The sequence below is a fragment of the Muntiacus reevesi genome, chromosome 14 (genome assembly GCF_963930625.1).
Source record: "Muntiacus reevesi chromosome 14, mMunRee1.1, whole genome shotgun sequence".
Classification (NCBI taxonomy): domain Eukaryota; kingdom Metazoa; phylum Chordata; class Mammalia; order Artiodactyla; family Cervidae; genus Muntiacus; species Muntiacus reevesi.
The window spans coordinates 30,285,533-30,307,329 of NC_089262.1; the positions used below are offsets into that span (position 1 = coordinate 30,285,533).

Genomic DNA, 21,797 nt, shown 5'->3' on the forward strand with positions numbered 1-21,797 from the left:
CTAACAAGTACTGTGGTTTCTCAGCGTGGTGATGAAGGGCCTACTCTGGAGGCAGAACACCAAGGTCAGAATTCAGGCTCCCCTACTTACTGGTTCTGGGACTTTGTGCAAGTTCACTGGACTTCTCTGTGCCTCAGCTTCCTCCTCTGTAAAATGGGATGATGATAATTATTCCTTCCAGAGCCTTGTTAGGGGATGTAATGAGTTACAGGGGCATGGTATTTCAATAGATAAACAGCTTTTAAAAATATTTTTTAACTTTTTATTTATTTTTATATTTGGCTGCTCTGGGTCTTTGTTGCTGTGTGCGGATTTTGGCTACTCTTTATTGCAGTGCATGGGCTTCTCATTGCAGTGGCTTCTTTAGGTGTGGGGCATGGGTTCTGGGCACAAGAGCTTGGTATTTGCAGAGTGCAGACTTAGTTGCTCCAGGGCATGTGGAATCTTCCTGGACCAGGGATAGAACCTGTGTCCCCTGAACTGGCAGGCAGATTCTTATCCACTGTATACCACCAGAGAAATCCTGCTATTATTGTTGATGCTGCTGTTGGGTTTTTTTTTTCTTCTTCTTCCAGTTGCTCAAATATGGTTTAGAGGTGAGAGAAGTGAAGTTAGTACCTCAACCCTAATGACAAGGCAGCAGACCCAGCCGTGGTATTTCAGCCTCCTAAGCTACTCATTTTTTTCCCTGCTATTCTTCTTCTGTGCCTTTGGGCTACCACCCAGCTGTTGTTCTGGGCTCTCCAGGTTTTCTTGGTCTTCTCTTGGGAGTGGGAGGGAGGGAGGAGGAAGAGGAAAGGGTGGTTGGTGGGTTCCGGGTGGGATGGGGAATCAGAAAACTCTTAAGCTCAGAAACCTTGGGAACTTTCCAAGTGACAAAAGCAAAGAAATTCCAAATATCAGTAAGCAGCAAAGGGATCAGAGGAGCATGATGTAAGTCTTCAGGCCGCTCTGTTTGTGCCTTTTAGTTACCCCTCTGTGGAAGGGCACAGCTGAGTCTTTTTTACAAGAAAGCTAAACATGGCCTATTATAATGAAACTTAAAACAGCATCAATTCCTTTTTTGTGGGGCAAATCCACAAGATTGCTTTCAAGGCTAAGGGATTATGTTTTCAAAAGAAGTTTGAAACAATGGGTGCCTTGGTGAAAAGGATGATGTGAGGCTCTGAACTCGCCCTCCGTTTAGAGCAGCACTTGGAAAGCAGTCACGTACATGGGGATCAACTGGGAAACTTGTAAACACAGCTTTTGAATCAGTGATGCTGGGTGGCGCCTGAGAGCCTGCCTGTCTAACAGCTCCTGGTCCATGGATCACCCTGTGAGCATCCAAGATTCGGGCTACTGAAGAGCTGTCACTTCAGCGGTAGTGGAATCTGAACGGCCATCCTGCTGTACCCCTGGGCAGGGACGAGTGCCCTGCCACTGGGCCTGGGGTTGGACAGATGGATAAAGGTGTTTATACCCCTCCCTCCTCCACTGAATTCTTGGCCTCTCTAAATGAAGGGATAAGCCAGTAGACTGTCTCATAAAATGTATTCCTATCAACACTTGAGTGACGTTTCTTGTCTTTAAAAGGAGAGGCCCCACTTTTTCATTAGTTGTAAAAGTCTACGGAGACAAAGCCCAAGGATGTTCTGATTTCGTTTTGCCTTCACTTTTCTATTCCTCTAAGGGAAAATTTCAGCTGATAATTAGTTACAATAACTACCGCAAAGGGTTCATTAAGGAAGACTTAAGTGTTTCTTCTGTGGGAAATTTAGGTGTAATTAAAACTCTCATCTCTCAAATTAAAATTTGCCATTCAACACGTCTTGGCTAGGATGTGGACAAATTAGAGCCCTCATGTTGCTGGGGGTGTAAAATGGTGCTTTAGAAAGTAGTCTTGCATTTCATTAAAGACTAACATAGTTACCATATGGTTCAGCAATTCCACTCCTAAGTCTATACCCACTAGAGCTGAAAACAGGTGTCTACACAAACCCTAGTACACAAATGTTTTAGCAGCCTTATTCAAAATAACCCAAAAGTAGAAACAACCCAAATGTCCATAACCAACGAATGAATAAACACAATGTGATATATCCACTTAGTGGAAGGAATATCATACTGTATGTGCTACACATGGGTGGGCCTCAAAAAGAGGCCAAACATGAGAAGACAAACACAAAAAAAATCTCATACTGTATGACTCCATCTTGGTGAAATGTCCAGAATAAGCAAATCCATAGATAAAGTAGATTACTGATGGCCAAGGGCAGGCATAGGATGGGAAGTGAATATTAGTGGGTATGAATTTTCTTTTTTAAGTGGATTAAAATATTCTGGAATTAGATAGGGACGTTGGTTGCACAACTTTATGAACATACTGAAAACAACTGAATTGTGCATTTTAAAATGCCGAATTGACATACCATAAAATAAAAAGTTTGGAATCTGCCCATGCTGTTTCTTAAGTCTTTATTTAATTTGTTTTAATAGGATTATATCTCAATATCATAGACTTGTTTTAAATAGTTTATCATAGAGTTTCTCAACCTGGGCACTATTGACATTTTGACATGTTGGTATGATTCACATTTTAGACTAGTCAGAGAATTGTTTGTTGTGGGGAGCTGTCCTGTGTATTGTAGGGTGTTATAGCAGCATCTCTGTTCTTTCCTTGGTGGCTCAGTGGTAAAGAATCTGCCTGCCAAGCAGGAGACGTGGGTTCAATCCCTGGCTCGGGAAGATCCCTTAGAGAAGGGAATGGCAACCCATTCCAGTATTCTTGCCTGGAGAATCCCATGGACAGAGGCGGCTAGCAGCCTCTAGTCCATGGGATCACAGAGAGTCGTATATGACTGAGTGACTAGTCCCTTCCCTTTCTTTCCTGGTCATTATACATTAGATACCATCCCTCACCCTGTGAATAATAATCGCAGCTGTCTCCAGGTGTTGCCAAATGCCCCCTGGGTGGGGCAGAATCACCCCCAGTGGAGAACCACTGGTTTATCTTTAGTCTTCCTGTTAAAAGCTGAGATCCATGAGGGTTTCTTTATTCATCATGTGTTCCTCAGTGCTTAGAACAGTGTCGGGCACATAAATACCCTACTATAGTAAATATGTAAATGAATTAATATATTCAGCTATAGCTATTTATAAAAGTAGACAACTATAGAAATGATTCCATGCTCAAATTAGTTCCAATGTCCTGGGATTAACTTTGTCAAGAACAGCCTCTGTTTTGGGGTGAGGGGGGACTGTTCTTCAGCCTAGTACTTTTCCTACCCACCTCACCCAAGTCTGCAAACTGTCTTTACCTAGAGGTATGTTCTTTTATCAGCTATCCAGGGCACAGACTGTTAGAGGCCACCAGCCAAGATCTTCAGTAGTTATGTGCTGACTCAGGGTGCCATCTCCTCCTCAAGCCTGAGGCAACACCACAGATGCCACCTGCAGCCCAGACCAGCACCCATCAGTCACCCAGACTGCCGCTCTGAGGATGCCTACATGTGTCAGGCACTGCATAAGAAAGGAAACGTACCCTGTCATTTACAGATCCGGATTCTGTGAATGACTAACCATGTTCTCCCACCCAACCGAACCCAACGCTCCACTTGAGTATCTTATAAAAAGTTACTCAGGTGGAGGCTAAATGCTATTGAGGCTAAATGCTAATGACTTGTTGCTGCCACACCCTGTTTTGGGGATTGTCACTTCTGGAAGGTGCCTGAATCTTAGCAGCTCAAGCGTGAACTTTAGACAAGGCTGATCTCAGATGGGTTTTGTTTTTGGTGGTGGTTTTTTTTTTTTTTTTTTTTTTGTCATCAATGACTGTCTATAACTCTTTCTTGCTTTTCTTTTTTTTCTCACATTTTTTTAAAATTGGAAGATAATTGCGTTACAACATTGTGTTGGTTTCTGCCATACAGCAACACGAATCAGCCATAAGTATACATAGATCCCACCCCTCTTGAACCTCCCTCCTTGATTTTCTTCTTGGTTTGCTCCTCCTCTCTTCTTTTTTTTTTAATTTCAATTTAATTTTATTTTTTTTAATCAGAGTATACTTGCTTTACATTGCTGTGTCAGTTTCTACTATATAGCAAAGTTAATAAATAACGTGCATGCACACATCCCTTCTTTTTTGGATCTCCTTTCCATTTAAATCACAACAGAGCGCTGAGTAGCATAAACCCAGAGAAAACCGTATTTCTTTCTTCATTTCTTAAGCAGTGATGGTTCTGACCTAATTTCTGTTGGTCTGTCTTTTCTGAACATTGAGACAAATCCTTTTATTAAGCAGCATGTCTCTATCTCTGTTCCTTGCCTTGTGTTGATGAGGCTCAGATAATTGGTGGCATTTCTTTGGATACGTATTCATGCTTCACCCTTTGCTAAGCACTTTTTACATATACCTCATTCATTCCTGATAGCCCATTTTACAGATGTGGAAAGTGGAATACAGAGAACAGTTGCCCAAGACCACTCAGTGTTAATAAGCAGCGGAGTGCAGATTCAAACCCAGTTAGCCTGAGCCCTTAAAGATGATGTGTATTGCCTCCCCAATATCCTGCTTCTTGTTATCCTTTCTCATCTGGCTGCACATGTTTGTCCTTCCTTTAAGCTTTGATAAAGCTCTAAAGTTTGGACGTTTTGTCTGATTTTTTCAGAATCTTGGGTGTTTGGAATAAGGACCAGATTTTCTGAAGTTAAAGCCTTAATTTGGATATCCAAATTAAGTACACACAGAAGAATAGCAAGGTAGTTTTCCCACCTTGCCCTTCTGTATAATGGCTTAGGAGCTTGATTAGGAGCTTCTTCTAGGCACAGGGCTGGGGGAATGAAAGAGGGAAGACAGGGCTTTCTCTTCCAGCAGCTGGAGGAGAATTGACCAAATGATGCAGCTCCATTTGTTGGTCATTTGTTGCTGCTCAGGTGTAAGGTAACTGGATTGAATGTATAAGTGGTGTTGGTGTGAGGGACTTGCTGACAGAGTCGCCTCATTGTCTACTTTGTACCTTATTTCTTCTGCATTTGTACAGTTTCCTTAAGAACAGGGCAAAGCTAAATCAGTATACTGATCATTTGGGTGTTCTTTGATGTGATAATTGATTTAGCAAACTCAGGTTATAGACATTTTATCCCAAATAAGGTAGTAAAATGATTTTTGTGTATATTATTAAACAAAGGGATACTTTACAAGTATCAGAGTATTTAATCACAGTGATCAGTAAATACCAAATAACTGTATGTCTTGGTAGTTATTCTTTCTTATTTTATATTTTCCCTTTCTAAATCTAACCCATGTATTTTTAAATGATAAAACATAGTATAAAATAGCATATATCATATGTATTACAAAGAATAGTGTACCATATTTATATAGAGTATAAAATGTAGAGTATGGTGTTGAAGATTTTGCTTCTAATTCATAACTGAAGAGGCCTTGTTATTTCACAGGATATGCTCATAGAACTTTTAAAGACTTTCCCAGTTTTAGAACACGGCTGTAGTATGTACAGCCATGTGTGTGCCCATATGTGTTGTAGATGGGGTGTTGGTTACTTTATCAAGAATAAATCTACAATTTAAAATCTGAATTATAGAATTTCTTTTTTTGCATCATGTTCTAGACTGAGCACTGGCTCTTATTTGTCAACTGTTTTTCTTATCTTTGGAGTAGGGTGTCTTAAACCTTTTAAACTGGCTCCTACTTTGGCCTTAACACTATATCCAAAAATCCTTTTGAAGTCACTTAACATACTCTGTACAATTAAAGTGATTTGACACATTCTCCCATCAAAGCATTTTAGTCACGATGCCCAAGTATCTTAAACAGTCAATTCAATTACATGCAGAGTTGAAATATTTTTGGCAGTGGGTTTGATATGCATTTATTGTAGTATTAAATATGGGAATGTACAGTGGTTAAAATGTTTAAATTTGTTTATCAAAAAATCTGGAGATCTGAAAGAGACACATGCACCCCAATGTTCATCGCAGCACTGTTTATAATAGCCAGGACATGGAAGCAACCTAGATGCCCATCAGCAGATGAATGGATAAGGAAGCTGTGGTACATATACACCATGGAATTACTCAGCCGTTAAAAAGAATTCATTTGAATCAGTTCTAATGAGATGGATGAAACTGGAGCCCATTATACAGAGTGAAGTAAGCCAGAAAGATAAAGAACATTACAGTATACTAACACATATATAAGGAATTTAGATAGATGGTAGCGATAACCCTATATGCAAAACAGAAAAAGAGACACAGAAGTACAGAACAGACTTTTGAACTCTGGGGGAGAAGGTGAGGGTGGGATGTTTCGAAAGAACAGCATGTATATTATCTATGGTAAAACAGACCACCAGCCCAGGTGGGATGCATGAGTCAAGTGCTCGGGCCTGGTGCACTGGGAGGACCCTGAGGAGTCGGGTGGGGAGGGAGGTGGGAGGGGGGATCGGGATGGGGAATACGTGTAACTATATGGCTGATTCATGTCAATGTATGACAAAACCCACTGAAATGTTGTGAAGTGATTGGCCTCCAACTAATAAAATAATATTAAAAAAAAAAAAGTTAAAAAAAAAATCTGGAGAACTGATTGGCTATCATACACGTGTCTATTTAACTTACATACATTAATCTTCTCACACCACATCGGTCTCCTTTAGAAGACACAAGGCCACCAACCCGTTCTTAAGAAAACTTTCGTTAAAGTAAAAGATCAGATGTTTCTTTTTCCTGTATGAACTGTATTTCTGGAAAATTAAATTGTCATCAAGGGAATTTTTTCTTTTCTCTAGAAGAATTCCAGCTAATGAATAAGAAAAAAATCATGGATTAGAATGTCACCACTTGGCAAACCACAAATCAAAGGACGACTCCAAGTAGTGATTATCGTTGGTTGCTAACATCACTGAAACGGAGCCAGCTAGACATTACGTGTCTTCAATGAAAGTACACGATACCACTCATGAAGTTGCTTTGCCAATAACTGAGCCTGTATCAAACCAAGCCTCTAAACCTAGCTACAAGTTTACAGAACAGGTAGAGGCAAGAGAAACATGTTAAAAAATACTATGGGGAGGGAGGTGCAGAAAAATCCAGATACTGAAAATTCTACAGGCCCAAGTGCATGGCTTTTTCATAAAACAAATTAAAACAAATTGCAAGGACCAAAAAAAAAAAAAAAAAAGGGAACATGATTAGACATCTACCAGATCTCAATATGTTGACTTTTTTTGGATTTTGATTTCCATAAACTATTCAAAAATGATAATATTTATGAAACAATTAGAAATATTCAATGCCTGAATATTTGGCATTATTGAAAAATTACTAAAACTTTCAGTTGTGGTGATATTACATTTTCATTAAGAGCTATTTTATTTTAGAAATACATATTGAAATATTTAAGAATAAAGTGATATGAGATGTGCTTCAAAATAATAATGGTTGGTAAGGGTATACATGAAACAAGGTTGTTGGATACAAAAGATTTCATCACATTATTTCTACTTTGTAAAGTGCTTATCTTTTAAGTATATGTGTAGAAAAATTCAGAGATGAAAAGATATGATAAATGAGATCCTTAAGAACAATTTTTATGTGACATCCACAATAAACACCTGGAAATGAGTCTCCTTTCAGAAACACCTTGAAATATTGGTTTAGTTAGTTGAATTTTATCAACTTAGAATGATTTGATTAGCTAAAAATATGAGATTCTGCATTATAAAAATACCAGCATAAACATCTATCATTATATATGGATAATTGGCTCTTTATAATTATTTATCTTTATAGTAGTTCATTTTCTCTGTAAGAACAACGAGTGCTGAAGTTTCAAGTGAAACTTCATGAGGACAAACTTTATGAGGATAAAATTATGAATTGGGAAAAGACTCATTTCATTTTCTCATCAGAACACAGTGTTCTGCAGAAGAATAATTGGAGATTTCCCAAAATAAAGGAAAAAGTCTCTTCATGATCAAAACTCTGAGGAGAGAGGGCAAAACAAAATCACATGCACACTATTTATTAAAACATATGCAATGAAACCTTAATTAACTGGATCCCTCAAAACAATGTGTTATAACCATCAAAGATGGATTGCTTTAACAATTTCATTTTTAAAAGCAATGTCTAAGAAAATTGGATTGGATAGTGAGCCCAACTTCCTAACACCTCACTTTTCTTGACTTATAATGACCACTGACCTTTCAAATATGATGCTGAAAATTATACAACTGCCAAGCCATCCATAGAATATTGTGTCACATTCATCAGAGCACATTTATCAGCATGCAGAAGTGGCCTTACAGAAATGGTTCATTGTCACATGTTCAAGTCACGTGTCACAAGTTTAATGCCCTTTTAATATAGTGTGCAATCCGAGTCACAGGGCTCCCCCTATGACTCAGTGGTAAAGTACCACCCACAATATGGGAGATGTGAGTTCAATTCGTGGGTCAGGAAGATCCCCTGGAGGAGGAAATGGCTACCCACTAGTATTCTTACCTGGAAGATACCATGGACAGAGGAGCCTGGTGGGCTACAGTCCATGGGGTCACAAAAGAGTTGGGCATGCCTGAGCAACTGAGCATGCATGCAGAGGAAATCCAGGAAGTCTTTTTTTTTTAGCTTTTAATCTAAATTTTATTTTTTTCCCATTTATTTTTATTAGTTGGAGGCTAATTACTTTACAATATTGTAGTGGTTTTTGTCGTACATTGACATGAATCAGCCATGGATTTACATGTGTTCCCCATCCCTATCCCCCCTCCCACCTCCCTCTCCACCCGATCCCTCTGGGTCTTCCCAGCCCACCAGGCCCGAGCACTTGTCTCATGCATCCAACCTGGGCTGGTGATCTGTTTCACCCTGGATAATATATATGTTTCGATGCTGTTCTCTTGAAACATCCCACCCTCGCCTTCTCCCACAGAGTCCAAAAGCCTGTTCTATACATCTGTGTCTCTTTTTCTGTTTTGCATATATGGTTATCGTTACCATCTTTCTAAATTCCATATATATGTGTTAGTATGCTGTAATGTTCTTTATCTTTCTGGCTTACTTCACTCTGTATAATGGGCTCCAGTTTCATCCATCTCATTAGAACTGATTCAAATGAATTCTTTTTAACGACTGAGTAATACTCCATGGTGTATATGTACCACAGCTTCCTTATCCATTCGTCTGCTGATGGGCATCTAGATTGCTTCCATGTCCTGGCTATTATAAACAGTGCTGCGATGAATATTGGGGTGCATGTGTCTCTTTCAGATCTGGATTCCTCAGTGTGTATGCCCAGAAGTGGGATTGCTGAGTCACATGGCAGTTCTATTTCCAGTTTTTTAAGGAATCTCCACACTGTTCTCCATAGCAGCTGTACTAGTTTGCATTCCCACCAACAGCGTAAGAGGGTTCCCTTTTCTCCACACCCTCTCCAGCATTTATTGCTTGTAGACTTTTGGATAACAGCCATCCTGACTGGAGTGTAATGGTACCTCATTGTGGTTTTGATTTGCATTTCTCTGATAATGAGTGATGTTGAGCATCTTTTCATGTGTTTGTTAGCCATCTGTATGTCTTCTTTGGAGAAATGTCTGTTTAGTTCTTTGGCCCATTTTTTGATTGGGTCATTTATTTTTCTGGAATGGAGCTGCAGGAGTTGCTTGTATATTTTTGAGATTAATCCTTTGTCTGTTGCTTCATTTGCTATTATTTTCTCCCAATTTGAGGGCTGTCTTTTCACCTTGCTTATAGTTTCCTTTGTTGTGCAAAAGCTTTTAAGTTTCATTAGGTCCCATTTGTTTATTTTTGCTTTTATTTCCAATATTCTGGGAGATGGGTCATAGAGGATCCTGCTGTGATTTATGTCGGAGAGTGTTTTGTCTATGATGTCCTCTAGGAGTTTTATAGTTTCTGATCTTACATTTAGATCTTTAATCCATTTTGAGTTTATTTTTGTGTATGGTGTTAGAAAGTGATCTAGTTTCATTCTTTTACAAGTGGTTGACCAGTTTTCCCAGCACCACTTGTTAAAGAGGTTGTCTTTTTTCCATTGTATATTCTTGCCTCCTTTGTAGAAGATAAGGTTTCCATAGGTATGTGGATTTATCTCTGGGCTTTCTATTCTGTTCCATTGACCTATATTTCTGTCTTTGTGCCAGTACCATACTGTCTTGATGACTGTGGCTTTGTAGTAGAGTCTGAAGTCAGGCAGGTTGATTCCTCCAGTTCCATTCTTCTTTCTCAAAGTTACTTTGGCTATTTTTTTTTTTTTTTGTATTTTTTTTTTTTTGTATTTCCATACAAATTGTGATATTATTTGTTCTAGTTCTGTGAAAAATACCATTGGTAGCTTGGTAGGGATTGCATTGAATCTATAGATTGCTTTGGGTAGTATAGCCATTTTGACTATATTGATTCTTCCAATCCATGAGCACGGTATGTTTCTCCATCTGTTTGTGTCCTCTTTGATTTCTTTCATCAGTGTTTTATAGTTTTATATGTATAGGTCTTTTGTTTCTTTAGGTAGATATACTCCTAAGTATTTTATTCTTTTTGTTGCAATGGTAAATGGTATTGTTTCCTTAATTTCTCTTTCTGTTTTCTCATTGTTAGTATATAGAAATGCAAGGGATTTCTGTGTGTGAATTTTATATCCTGCAACTTTACTATATTTGTTGATTAGCTCTAGTAATTTTCTGGAAGAGTCTTTAGGGTTTTCTATGTAGAGGATCATGTCATCTGCAAACAGCGAGAGTTTCACTTCTTCTTTTCCTATCTGGATTCCTTTTACGTCTTTTTCTGCTCTGATTGCTGTGGCCAAAACTTCCAACACTATGTTGAATAGTAGTGGTGAGAGTGAGCACCCTTGTCTTATTCCTGATTTTAGGGGAAATGCTTTCAATTTTTCACCATTGAGGATAATGTTTGCTGTGAGTTTGTCGTATATAGCTTTTATTATGTTGAGGTATGTTCCTTCTATTCCTGCTTTCTGGAGAGTTTTAATCATAAATGGATGCTGAATTTTGTCAAAGGCTTTTTCTGCATCTATTGAGATAATCACATGGTTTTTATCTTTCAATTTGTTAATGTGGTGTATTACATAGATTGATTTGCGGATATTAAAGAATCCTTGCATTCCTGGGATAAAGTCCACTTGGTCATGATGTATGATCTTTTTAATATGTTGTTGGATTCTGTTTGCTAGAATTTTGTTAAGAATTTTTGCATCTATGTTCATCAGTGATATTGGCCTGTAGTTTTCTTTTTTTGTGGCATCTTTGTCTGGTTTTGGAATTAGGGTGATGGTGGCCTCATAGAATGAGTTTGGAAGTTTACCTTCTGCAATTTTCTGGAAGAGTTTGAGTAAGATAGGTGTTAGCTCTTCTCTAAATTTTTGGTAGAATTCAGCTGTGAAGCCATCTGGTCCTGGGCTTTTGTTTGCTGGAAGATTTCTGATTACAGTTTCTATTTCCTTGCTTGTGATGGGTCTGTTAAGATCTTCTATTTCTTTTTGGTTCAGTTTTGGAAAGTTACACTTTTCTAAGAATTTGTCCATTTCTTCCAAGTTAAAGTAGAAAAATAGTTATCACAGGGAGAAAGGAGTTAGCAACTAGAAGGGGCACATGGAGATCTTCTGGGGTGCTAACAGGAGATACAAGGAGGGATTTTGGGTCTCTGGCCACATTGTGTTTCTTCAGCGTGAAAGCAGAAGGGACATGTTCCACTTGAGAAGTTTTAGCAAACTATACAATTATGAGATGTGTAGCTTAAATATATTAGAGTGAAAATGAAAGTTGCTCAGTCATGACCAACTCTTTGCGACCCCATGGACTGTACAACCCATGGAATTCATCCAGGCCAGAATACTGGAGTGGGTAAACTTTCCCTTCTTCAGGGGATCTTTCCAACCGAGGGATTGAACCCAGGTCTTCTGCATTGCAGGCAGATTCTTTACCAGCTTAGTCAGTGGAAGTCCATATGTTAAACTTCAGTCCAAAGTTTTGTATCTATACACATTTGCATGTGTGTGTGTGTGCATGTGAGTGTGATAATTTCTATTCCTGGTATTCTCATCTTTAGCAAAAGATTTTTGGCTGCCTTGTCCAGATCATTTTGATTGAATTCTCCCCTGGTCATAGGATATAGCAGAGTGAACAACTTAGAAACAAGCACATAGACATTAAGAAAAGAAGATAAATATTAATAAATATTAGGACTTAATAATCTGGGGTATTTAGATCCATCACTTTGAAAGCAGAGTTCAATAATTGAGTCTGTTAGTGGTTTCATGTCCTCAAGAGCAATTAAATTATGTAATATACACTGTTACTGCATGTGCATGAATGCTAAGTCACTTCAGTTGTATCCAGACTCTGTGACCCTATGGACTGTAGCCCACCAGCCTTCTCTGTCCAGGGGATTCTCCAGTCAAGAATACTGGAGTGGATTGCCATGCCCTCCTCCAGGGTATTGTCCCAATCCAGGGATCAAACCCGCGTTTCTTACGTCTCCTGCATTGGCAGACAGGTTCTTTACCACTAGTGTGAACACTGTTAGTAAGGGTGGGGAAATTTTAGAAACCTTTCACTGTGATTAAATGATTTACTGTTTAAAGATGAAGTTCATTAACTGTAAAATTAAGTTACCCCAACAATGCTGAAAACGGGTGTTACTGTTTTTTGTCCTGACTTTTGGTGCATTTGTTTTGGTTAAGCAGTATTTAATCAGAAATTTCACTTAAACAAGTCACACGTTCCCGAGTCATTCCATATGATCAAAGCTTCACTGTACTGTGTAAACATTATACAGGATGTGTAAATCTACTATAAAGTAGATTTTGACTTTAAAGAAACATTACACATAAGCTGCTGCACGAATGAAGAAACGGTCAATGTGATCAGAGCCAGGGAAGCTAAAATGATAGAATGTAAGAGCTGGAGGGAACATTAGAAAGCATCTGAGTCTATCTGCACCCTTTACAGTGATGGAAATTTAGGCTCTGAGAGCTTAAATTGACTTCCCAAAGATACATAGCTAACATATGGCTGATCTGCAACCAGAACTGATATAACCCTATTTGCTGACCCACCGACCCTCAGTCAGCCCAGTTCTCCAGAGCAGAGTTGTGGAGTCAAGCTCATTTGAGTTTGAATCAGTTTAGCTCTTGGATTTGCTACTTGGGTGTGACCATGGGGCCCAGTGACAGATCCTGTCCTATGGAAAAGTATTGCCTGGGTATTAATTCAGAGGTACAGACACCAAGTATCCTGAGAAGGTAACTCCCTAAGACAGGTCTGAGGCATTGGAGAGCTGAGAGTTGCATTAACCTCCTTCTCAAGGCATGGCTGCTCAGTGGGATTCTGCTTTCCTTCTGCCATGGAAGTGCCCCTCACCCTGGGATCTGCGGGGAGGATGGCTGTGACCTTTGGATGTTGTCTCTTTTTTAAAATATTTATTTAAAAAAAAATATTTGTTTTTATTGGAGTATAATTGCGTTGTAGTGTTGTGTTAGTTTCTGCTGTAAACAACGTGAACCACCTATGTGTATACATATATCTCCTCCCTCTTGACTCTCACTTGCATCCCACCCATCTAGTTCATCACAGAGAACTGAGCTGAGCTTCCTGTGTTATAAGGATATTATCTCTTTCTAATGATAAATCTCAACATGCTGAGCAAGGTTTGTACCTTCAAGTGTCATTGAGTTCCAGTGCCTAACTGTGGGCCTCCTTTAATGCTGTTTGCACCTGAGTGTAGACACCTGCCATCTAATGGAGATGGTGTTAGGACTCACGTCAAAAGGCTTTTATGGTGAATTCCCTGATGGTCCAGTGGTTAAAACTCCCTGCTTCCAATGCACAGGCCAGGAGTTCAGTCTCTGATCGGAGAACTAAGATCTCTAACATGCTGCTTGATGTGGCCAAAAATTTTTTTAAGAATTTAAAAAGGCTTTTATGAGAATGAAAAGAGCTAATAAAAAAAAGAAAAGAAAGAGTTAATGTACTCAAGTGGGTAATAAGATGCTTGGCACACATTAGCCATGTAAAATAAGTTGTGTAGTTGTGTACAACTTCAGTTAACTATTGTTATCTGCTAGAACACAGCAATGGATTTGATACTGATGCTGTCCAAGGACTCTAACCATTGTTTGACTTGGACAAATTTGCCTTCAGAGAGCGCATTGCTTAAAAATAATGGCTTTGTTTAAAACATTGGAAAATAGATAAAAAGTTGATTAATTACTTATATATTTAGGAATTGAGTCAAGTTGGGACTCTGGTTATTTTTTCCTGAAGGAGTAAGAATGTAGTTGAATTTTACTTTTTTCAAGCCTGTCTTCACATGGGAAGACCTAAGATCTAGCTCCTAATCCATTACTTAATAAAAAGTATCAATGAGAAAATTATCAGACCACTTCAAACATCTGTTTTCTCCTTTTTAAAATGAGGTTGATAGTAAGACCTACTCATGAGGTGGTTTGGAGCTTAAGTGAGAGATAGTGTGCACAAGAGGCAAAAACATGGTCAGGGGTAAGTCTATAAAGAGTGGCAATCTCAAGGAGATTGTGTTACCTCTTTTCCAGTTTTCACCTTGCTGCTACGAAAGGACACGTGGAATGCCTCAGGGTCATGGTTACACACGGCGTGGATGTGACCGCCCAAGATACTGCCGGTATGTCATCTTTTTCTCTTAAGCCAACAGGCCAGCAGGAAAGTAGGTATCACAGAAATGATATGTATTCCTTGTGGAAAATTTACACTCTGTACAGATCAGCCAAAAGAAAAACATAGAATCTCCTCCAGTGACGGGGCTCTGACGTGGTTTCATTATTTGGCCCTTTACAAGTGTTTTCATCTTATATGACTATGCTTCTTATCCCCCATTTAAAATTTTTATTTTCCAAGATGATATATATGGACCAAGTTCTCTCCCCCGATTTTTGTTCTTACGAATCACGGTACAGTGTGACGAGTGGAGTGAATTGTTCAGGTGCTCATTTCATCAACTAGCTGAGGTGGGCTCTGTGGACAGAAGGCAGGATCTTCACGAGGATCAGCTGCCCATGGTCTTCGCCCCTTACTGTATTTTAGTGCATCTGAATCACCTAGGAACTGGAGGGGAGGGAGGGCGAAAGAGCTTAAAGGGGGAAAGGAGAAGAAGGAAAAGAATAAACAGCGCGCACACACACCCCTACAGACAACCCCCACATATGTATTCCAGCTGTGTCTTCAGAGATTCAGAATGTCTGAACGCTTCCAGCCAGTTGGTACTTTTGCAAAGCTCCCAGCTGATTCTAACATGAAACCGGTGTTGATAAGTGATGATCAAGTCAGATAGAAAAGGAAGTGCAGTCTTGTCTTTTATGAACATTGTTTTATAGGAAGGAGTCCCTGGGTTGCCAGCCTGGGTTTCTGCCCCTGTTGTCCACACCAAAGGGTGGAAGCAACTACTGGTGACTTTTCACTTCTCTATTGTACTTGAAAATCTTTGTCTTCTAATAGGCTTTTGTTGGTTTTTACTGGAATATAAGATTAGTCTGTTCTGTAGTCTTTATTGAGGCTTTTCATTAATCTGTGATGGATCCCTTTTGCTTTCCACCTGAAAACACTGACACCTCAGAGTAGTCATCTTGGGGGCAGATTGGTCAAGTGTTACGAAAATACAGTTATTACTTAAAATATGGCCAGAAAACTCATATTTCAGAATTGTTTTCATAAAGTCTGTGGCCCTTAAAAAATAATATCAGGGTCTGGGAATATTTATTCTTTGAGAATAGACTTGTTTTTTTAAGACAGATGAAGAGCCACTTAAAGTCAAGTCAGGTAAATGAGGTGTCAATCTGGTAAAACCATTTTTGGTTAAAAATAGGGAGTGATTGAAGTAACAGAATGATTTTCCAGAGCAGTGCCACAGAAAACTCCAAAAAAATATTTTGAGAAATGGCAATACTTCAGGTGACACTAGTGGTAAAGAACTTGTCTACCAATGTAGGAGACATAAGAAATGCAAGTTTGATCCACAGGCCGGGAAGATCCCCTGGAGAAGGAAATGACAACCCACTCTAACATGCTTGCCTGGAAAATTCCATGGACAGAGGAGCCTGGCAGGCTGCAGTCCACGGGGTGTCAAAGAGTCAGACATGACTGAGCACAGATTATTATAATAACAGCAGAAGAAAGAATGGTTTCTCTAAGTGATTCCCTTGAGGGGATCACTAATTTATGTTGCTAATTAAAGTCGTCTTTAATGCCAAAATCCATTTTTTTTTTTAAGTTTATTGTTACTACTTTTAAAGTTGTACCACATACATACAGAGCAGTATGAGTGGCTACCATCCCCGTGATGAGATGTGTCCTCTTTAGTAGATGGGATTTCTTTAAGAAAATCATAATCTAAAAAAGTTTGTTTAGTGTGAATAAATTTGAGCTGTAATATAATTTTGTTTAACTGCATTTGATGTTAAAAAATAGATTAGGATTCTCATATTTCCATCATAATTGAACATCGCTACCCTATGTTTTTATTAAAGGGAAAAAAATGTTTAATACATGTTCATTGTAAAAAATTTGGGAAATACATAAAACTACCAAGAAGATAACCAGTGGTTCTACTCCAAGAAAAAAAAAATTTACTGTTTTGCTGTATTTCCTGCCAGATTTTCCTGGTGCAGTTTTACATAGTTGAGATCACATTATATAATAAACTCTAAATCCTGCCATTAAAAAAAAAAAAGATTACCATGATCATTTTCTGTACTAAAAACTTAAGAAGCATAGTTTTTTGTGGCTGTCTAATACCATGTGGATAGTTTGTATTTACTACCAGAGCCCTCACTCAGTTCCTAAAAGCCAGGGGAGTCATGCAGTGAGACCTGGACACCCCAGCGCAGTTCCTTCTTCCTTGCCAGTGCTGTCCAAGGAGCTGGAGGGGAGGACTTCCCCTGGCAGTCCAGTAGTTAAGACTCCGTGCTTCCACTTCAGGGGGGCACAGGTTTGATCCCTGGTCAGGGAACTAACATCCCACAAGCCACAAGGCATCGCCAAAAAATAAAAAGCTAAAAACAAGCTGGAGGGGGAAACTGCATACCCATCCTCCCATCCTGGACTCTTCTCTGGGCTGGTTAGTGGAAACTGTCACAGCCCATTTCTTTCAACTCTGAAACTGGTAGAATCCATAGCACTTGGCAAACCCAGAACACCTTCCATACATCCCATGAGTTGGAAATGTCTCGAGCTGCCTGTCACTTTTCTCTCATTTCTAATAATGAGGTCAGCACTCTGGTCCTCGGGCTTATTGTTTTGCTTTGGTCTGAGTGAGGCACTGACTTCTCATGGTTTCTTGAAAGCATGCAAACAGAACCCAGGAACAAAAGAAGGAAAAGTGGCATGGATAAAAGTACATGGAAAATCTGTTGCATTATCTAGAACAACACTTCTCAGAATTTTTCCTGTTACAGTGAACAAGATAAATGTGATGGCCTTTACTGCTCATGTCCTTCCTGTTGGCTGTAACACCCACTCCTTTCTCTCCTCAAGAATGCATGTCAGAATCCAAGGGAAGGGCAGGGACATTAGTCACTGTGCTTTAGTGGTTGTCGTTAGCCCAAAACATTTGATGAAAGGATGAATTAAATGGCTCGGTTGCTGTTGTGTCCAGCTTTTTGCGACCCCATGGACTGCAGCACACCAGGCTTCCCTGTCCTTCACTATCCCCTAGAGTTTGCTCAAACTCATGTCCATCGAGTTGGTGATTCCATCCAACCATCTCATCCTCTGTCATCCCCTTCTCCTCCTGCCTTCTATCTTCAATCATCAGGGTCTTTTCCAATGAGTCTTCTTATCTCATTATCTTATCATAGTGCTCCAAAGTAGTGGAGCTTTAGCTTCAGCATCAGTCCTTCCACTGAATATTCTGGGTTGATTTCCTTTAGGATTGACTGGTTTGATCTCCTTGCTATCCAAGGGGCTCTCAAAAGTCAGCTCATAGATGCTGTCTTTTCAGTCAAGCTACCTGAAGTGTTGCTATATTATTGCTAAGATCCAGTTATCTTCAATTCTAATACCCAGTGAGAACTTGTATGAAAATCTGTTACCATAAACCCAACTGCCCTGCAGAGTTTCGGAAAAAACCCTACTTTCAAAATATATCATTACACTGACCCTTTTAATTCTTTATATCCACACAGTGTACAGCATGGTTAACTTGGTACAATTACATACTTCTTAAACTGGTGACTGGATTTAAGTTCAGAAGCAAAGGGATTTTAGTATCTATTTCTTTATCAACTATCCTTCCACATCAAATGTTTGGAAGTCTGACCACAGGCTTTTCATAACTGCTTTACAAACAATCTCAGGAATCAAACCCTGTCAGTAGATAAAGCCTTGTGTGTGGTGCCAATAGTGTGAAAGTGTTAGTCACTCAGTCGTGTCTGACTCTTTGTGACCTCATGGACTGTAGCCTTCCAGGCTCCACTGTTCATGGGATTCTCAAGAATACTGGAGTGAGTTGCCATTTCCATCTCCAGGGGATCTTCCTGACTCAGGGATTGAACCTGTGTCTCCTGCATTGCAGACAGTTTCTTTACCGTCTGAGCCACCAGGAAAGCCCAGTACATCGCAATTATCATCATTTTAGATGGCTTTGGAGGCTTAGGTGAAAGCATATGTGTGAACATCCTAGCGCCCAGTCTCTTTTGCACATCAGGTTTTGAAAATATTTCACATCTTAAAAAAAAAAAGCTGTGATTATCACCAAGCCAAACACTCTCATAATACAAATCAGAAAAAGAAATCCCCAAACTGGCAGAAGCTCATGACTCATGTTTTTGGTTTGTGGAGTTCCCCCCATTCCTTGGCTTCCCTGGTGACTTAACAGTAAAGAATCTGCATGCCATGCAAGAGACACGGGTTCAGTCCCTGAGTCAGGAAGATGCCCTGGAGTAGAAAATGGCAGCCCGCTCTAGTATTCTTGCCTGGAAAATTCTGTGGACAGAGGAGCCTGGTGGGCTACAGTTCATGGGGTCACAAAACAGTCAGACACAACTCAGCAGCTAAACATACACACCCCATTCCTTATCACCTATTTGCCAAACAGCACCATAGACATAGTGATAGCAGTCAGCTGGGAAAGTCTGCACCTAGGCTCACAGTGCTGACTCTAAAGAGGACCTTTGTGTTTGCTTGTGTTCTTCCCTGATTTAGGAAGTGGCATTCTGTTTCTTTAGAAATGAAATCATTTCTCCCAGACTTGTAGGTTTTTTCTTTTTGTTTTTTTTTTTTTGGATGCCTGTAATTAGCACCTGGGAAGATAAGATAGGATTAAACAGAGCGTTAACAGAAGATGGAAGAAAACCACAGAATCTTCTGTTTATTATCAGTGCTTGTCTGAGGTATTAGCTTGCAGACTCCCTTTTTTAGCAAGTGTATGCATTTGACACAATGTGACCCAGTGACTTAAACAAGATAGACTTTTCTCTCTTTCAGTTAAAAGTCCCAAATTGCTATAGCCACTCAGCTCCACACTGAGGACTCTTACCCAGACTTGTTACTCCACCATCCAGGGTATTGCCTTGGTCCTAACGGCCCGGGGGGGCTCCCAGTTCCAGCTGGCAGAAGGGAAAGCCCAGCTCATGAAGCGGCATACACTCAGATCTCACTGGACACTGAGTGATCTGTGGCCACTCCTGCCTTTAAAGGAAGCTGGGAATTCTGGGCAGAGCAAGAAATTGTCCAGTTTAATAATATAGAGGGGGGGCTTCCCTGGTGGTCCAGTAGCCAAGACTCCATGCTCCCAATATAGGGGGCCTGGGTTTCATAAGATCAGAGAGCTAGATCTTATCACATGCCACAAGTAAGAGTTCAAACACCACAACTAAAAAATTCCTGCCTGCCACAATAAGACACGGTGCAACCAAATAAATAAATAAATGTTAAAAAATATGTATAGAATGTTTTACTGTAGAAGGAAGTATAAATAGAAATTGAAGAATGATGTGTGATTTGTCACACTCCCATATCTTAAATTTTCCTTGATCCCTTTGCATACAAAACTTATTTTCTCATAGAAGAGGAGAGTCTTAGGAGAGTGAGGACTGAGCTATGGAATATGGAGATACCATAGTGCACAGAGGCCTCAGGAGGGAGACACTGGAGAACCCTTCTTCTTTTCTAGGGTTTCTGGTATTCGCTTAGCTTTTGTTTGGGTTTCTGGGTGGCCCTCCATTCCATTATGACCTTAATCTGTCTCACATATAATACCATATAATACCAATCTAACTCACGTATTCTAGCCCAGAACAGTTATATCTTAAAACTCAAGTACTTGAGAGAATGGGTCATTTAAAATGTAATGGCAGACTGTAGTCCATTAAGTATTTCATATTTAATTTGGAATAAAGGCAAGCCAGAAATTGATTGCATGATTATAGTTCTTTACTTTCTGGTTGTGCATGTCTGAAGGGCCAACCAACTATGTACAGTTCAGTTCAGTTCAGTTGCTCAGTCGTGTCCGACTCTTTGTGACCCCATGAACCGCAGCACGCGAGGCCTCCCTGTCTGTCACCAACTCCCGGAGTCTACCCACACCCACATCCATTGAATCGGTGATGCCATCCAACCATCTCATCCTCTGTCGTCCCCTTCTCCTCCTGCCCTCAACCTTTCCCAGCATCAGGGTCTTTTCGCATGAGTCAACTCTTCGCATGAGGTGGCCAAAATATCACAGTTTCAGCTTCAGCATCAGTCCTTCCAATGAACACCCAGGACTGATCTCCTTTAGGATGGACTGGTTGAATCTCCTTGCAGTCCAATGGTCTCTCAAGAGTCTTCTCCAACACCACAGTTCAAAAGCATCAATTTTTTGGTGCTCAGCTTTCTATATAGTCCAACTCTCACATCCATACACGACTACTATGTACAGTGATCAACATAATCTGGCCATGAAAACATTTCAAATGATATATACATGCAGGAGGTGCAAAAAAAAAAAAAGCCTTTTGCTTCAGAGTAAATCACTATGCAAGTCTACTTTGTGGAGATTAAGGAATAATTTCAAAATTCTAATAGTAAGAATGGTTATTAAAAATTTCTCTTTGTGTGTGTGTGTGTGTGGTATGTGTATATATATATATACACACACACATAACTGAATCACTTTACACCAGAAACTAATACATCATTATAAATCAACTACATATACTTCAGTAAAAAAGACGCAAGTAAAATTTTATTATTTTTTATTGCAGTATAGTTAATTTACAATGTTGTGGATTTTTTTTCTTTTAAAAAAATATTTATATCAGGGCACAGTTGATTAACATGTTGTGTTAGTCTCAGGTGTACAGCAAAGTGATTTAGTTATACGTATATATGTATCTACTCTTTTTAATAAAATTTTTTTAAAGAAAGAAATACATCTTTCATGCTCTGATCTCTCCCCTGGAACTATAACTAGGTGAATAGATTTATGCTTCAGTGGTTGAAAACTTGATGTAAAGATAAGCATTTCTAAGAACAATGTTTAAATATATTTAACATAAATAAAAATCAAATTAATTACCACTTTTATTGTTTATATTCAGCATTTTGAAACTCTGGTTCTTAAGTAGAGATTTCAAACCATGTCTAGTTGAGTATCTTTTAGCTCTCTTTATTTTTTGAAATGTTTCCTTATTACGACCTGAAACTGATTTCTCAGACTTCAGCCTTTTGGTGTTTCTTTGCCTTGTCTTCATCTCAACGAATTCATCAGTTTAAACATCTGTCACCTGCACTTGAAGACTGTGTTCT

The 21,797-nt window shown here is 39.3% G+C and overlaps 1 protein-coding gene across 7 annotated transcripts in view; it reads left to right on the forward strand.

The window, feature by feature from the left end:
* The window catches only part of RAI14 (retinoic acid induced 14), a 159,271-nt gene that overhangs the window by 109,764 nt on the left and 27,710 nt on the right, over positions 1-21,797 (forward strand). For all 7 annotated transcript variants that reach the window (XM_065905615.1, XM_065905618.1, XM_065905619.1 and 4 more), the window contains one exon: positions 14,591-14,679. In XM_065905615.1, the coding sequence (XP_065761687.1) occupies positions 14,591-14,679 (89 nt within the window). The remainder of the gene's footprint in view (positions 1-14,590; positions 14,680-21,797) is intronic.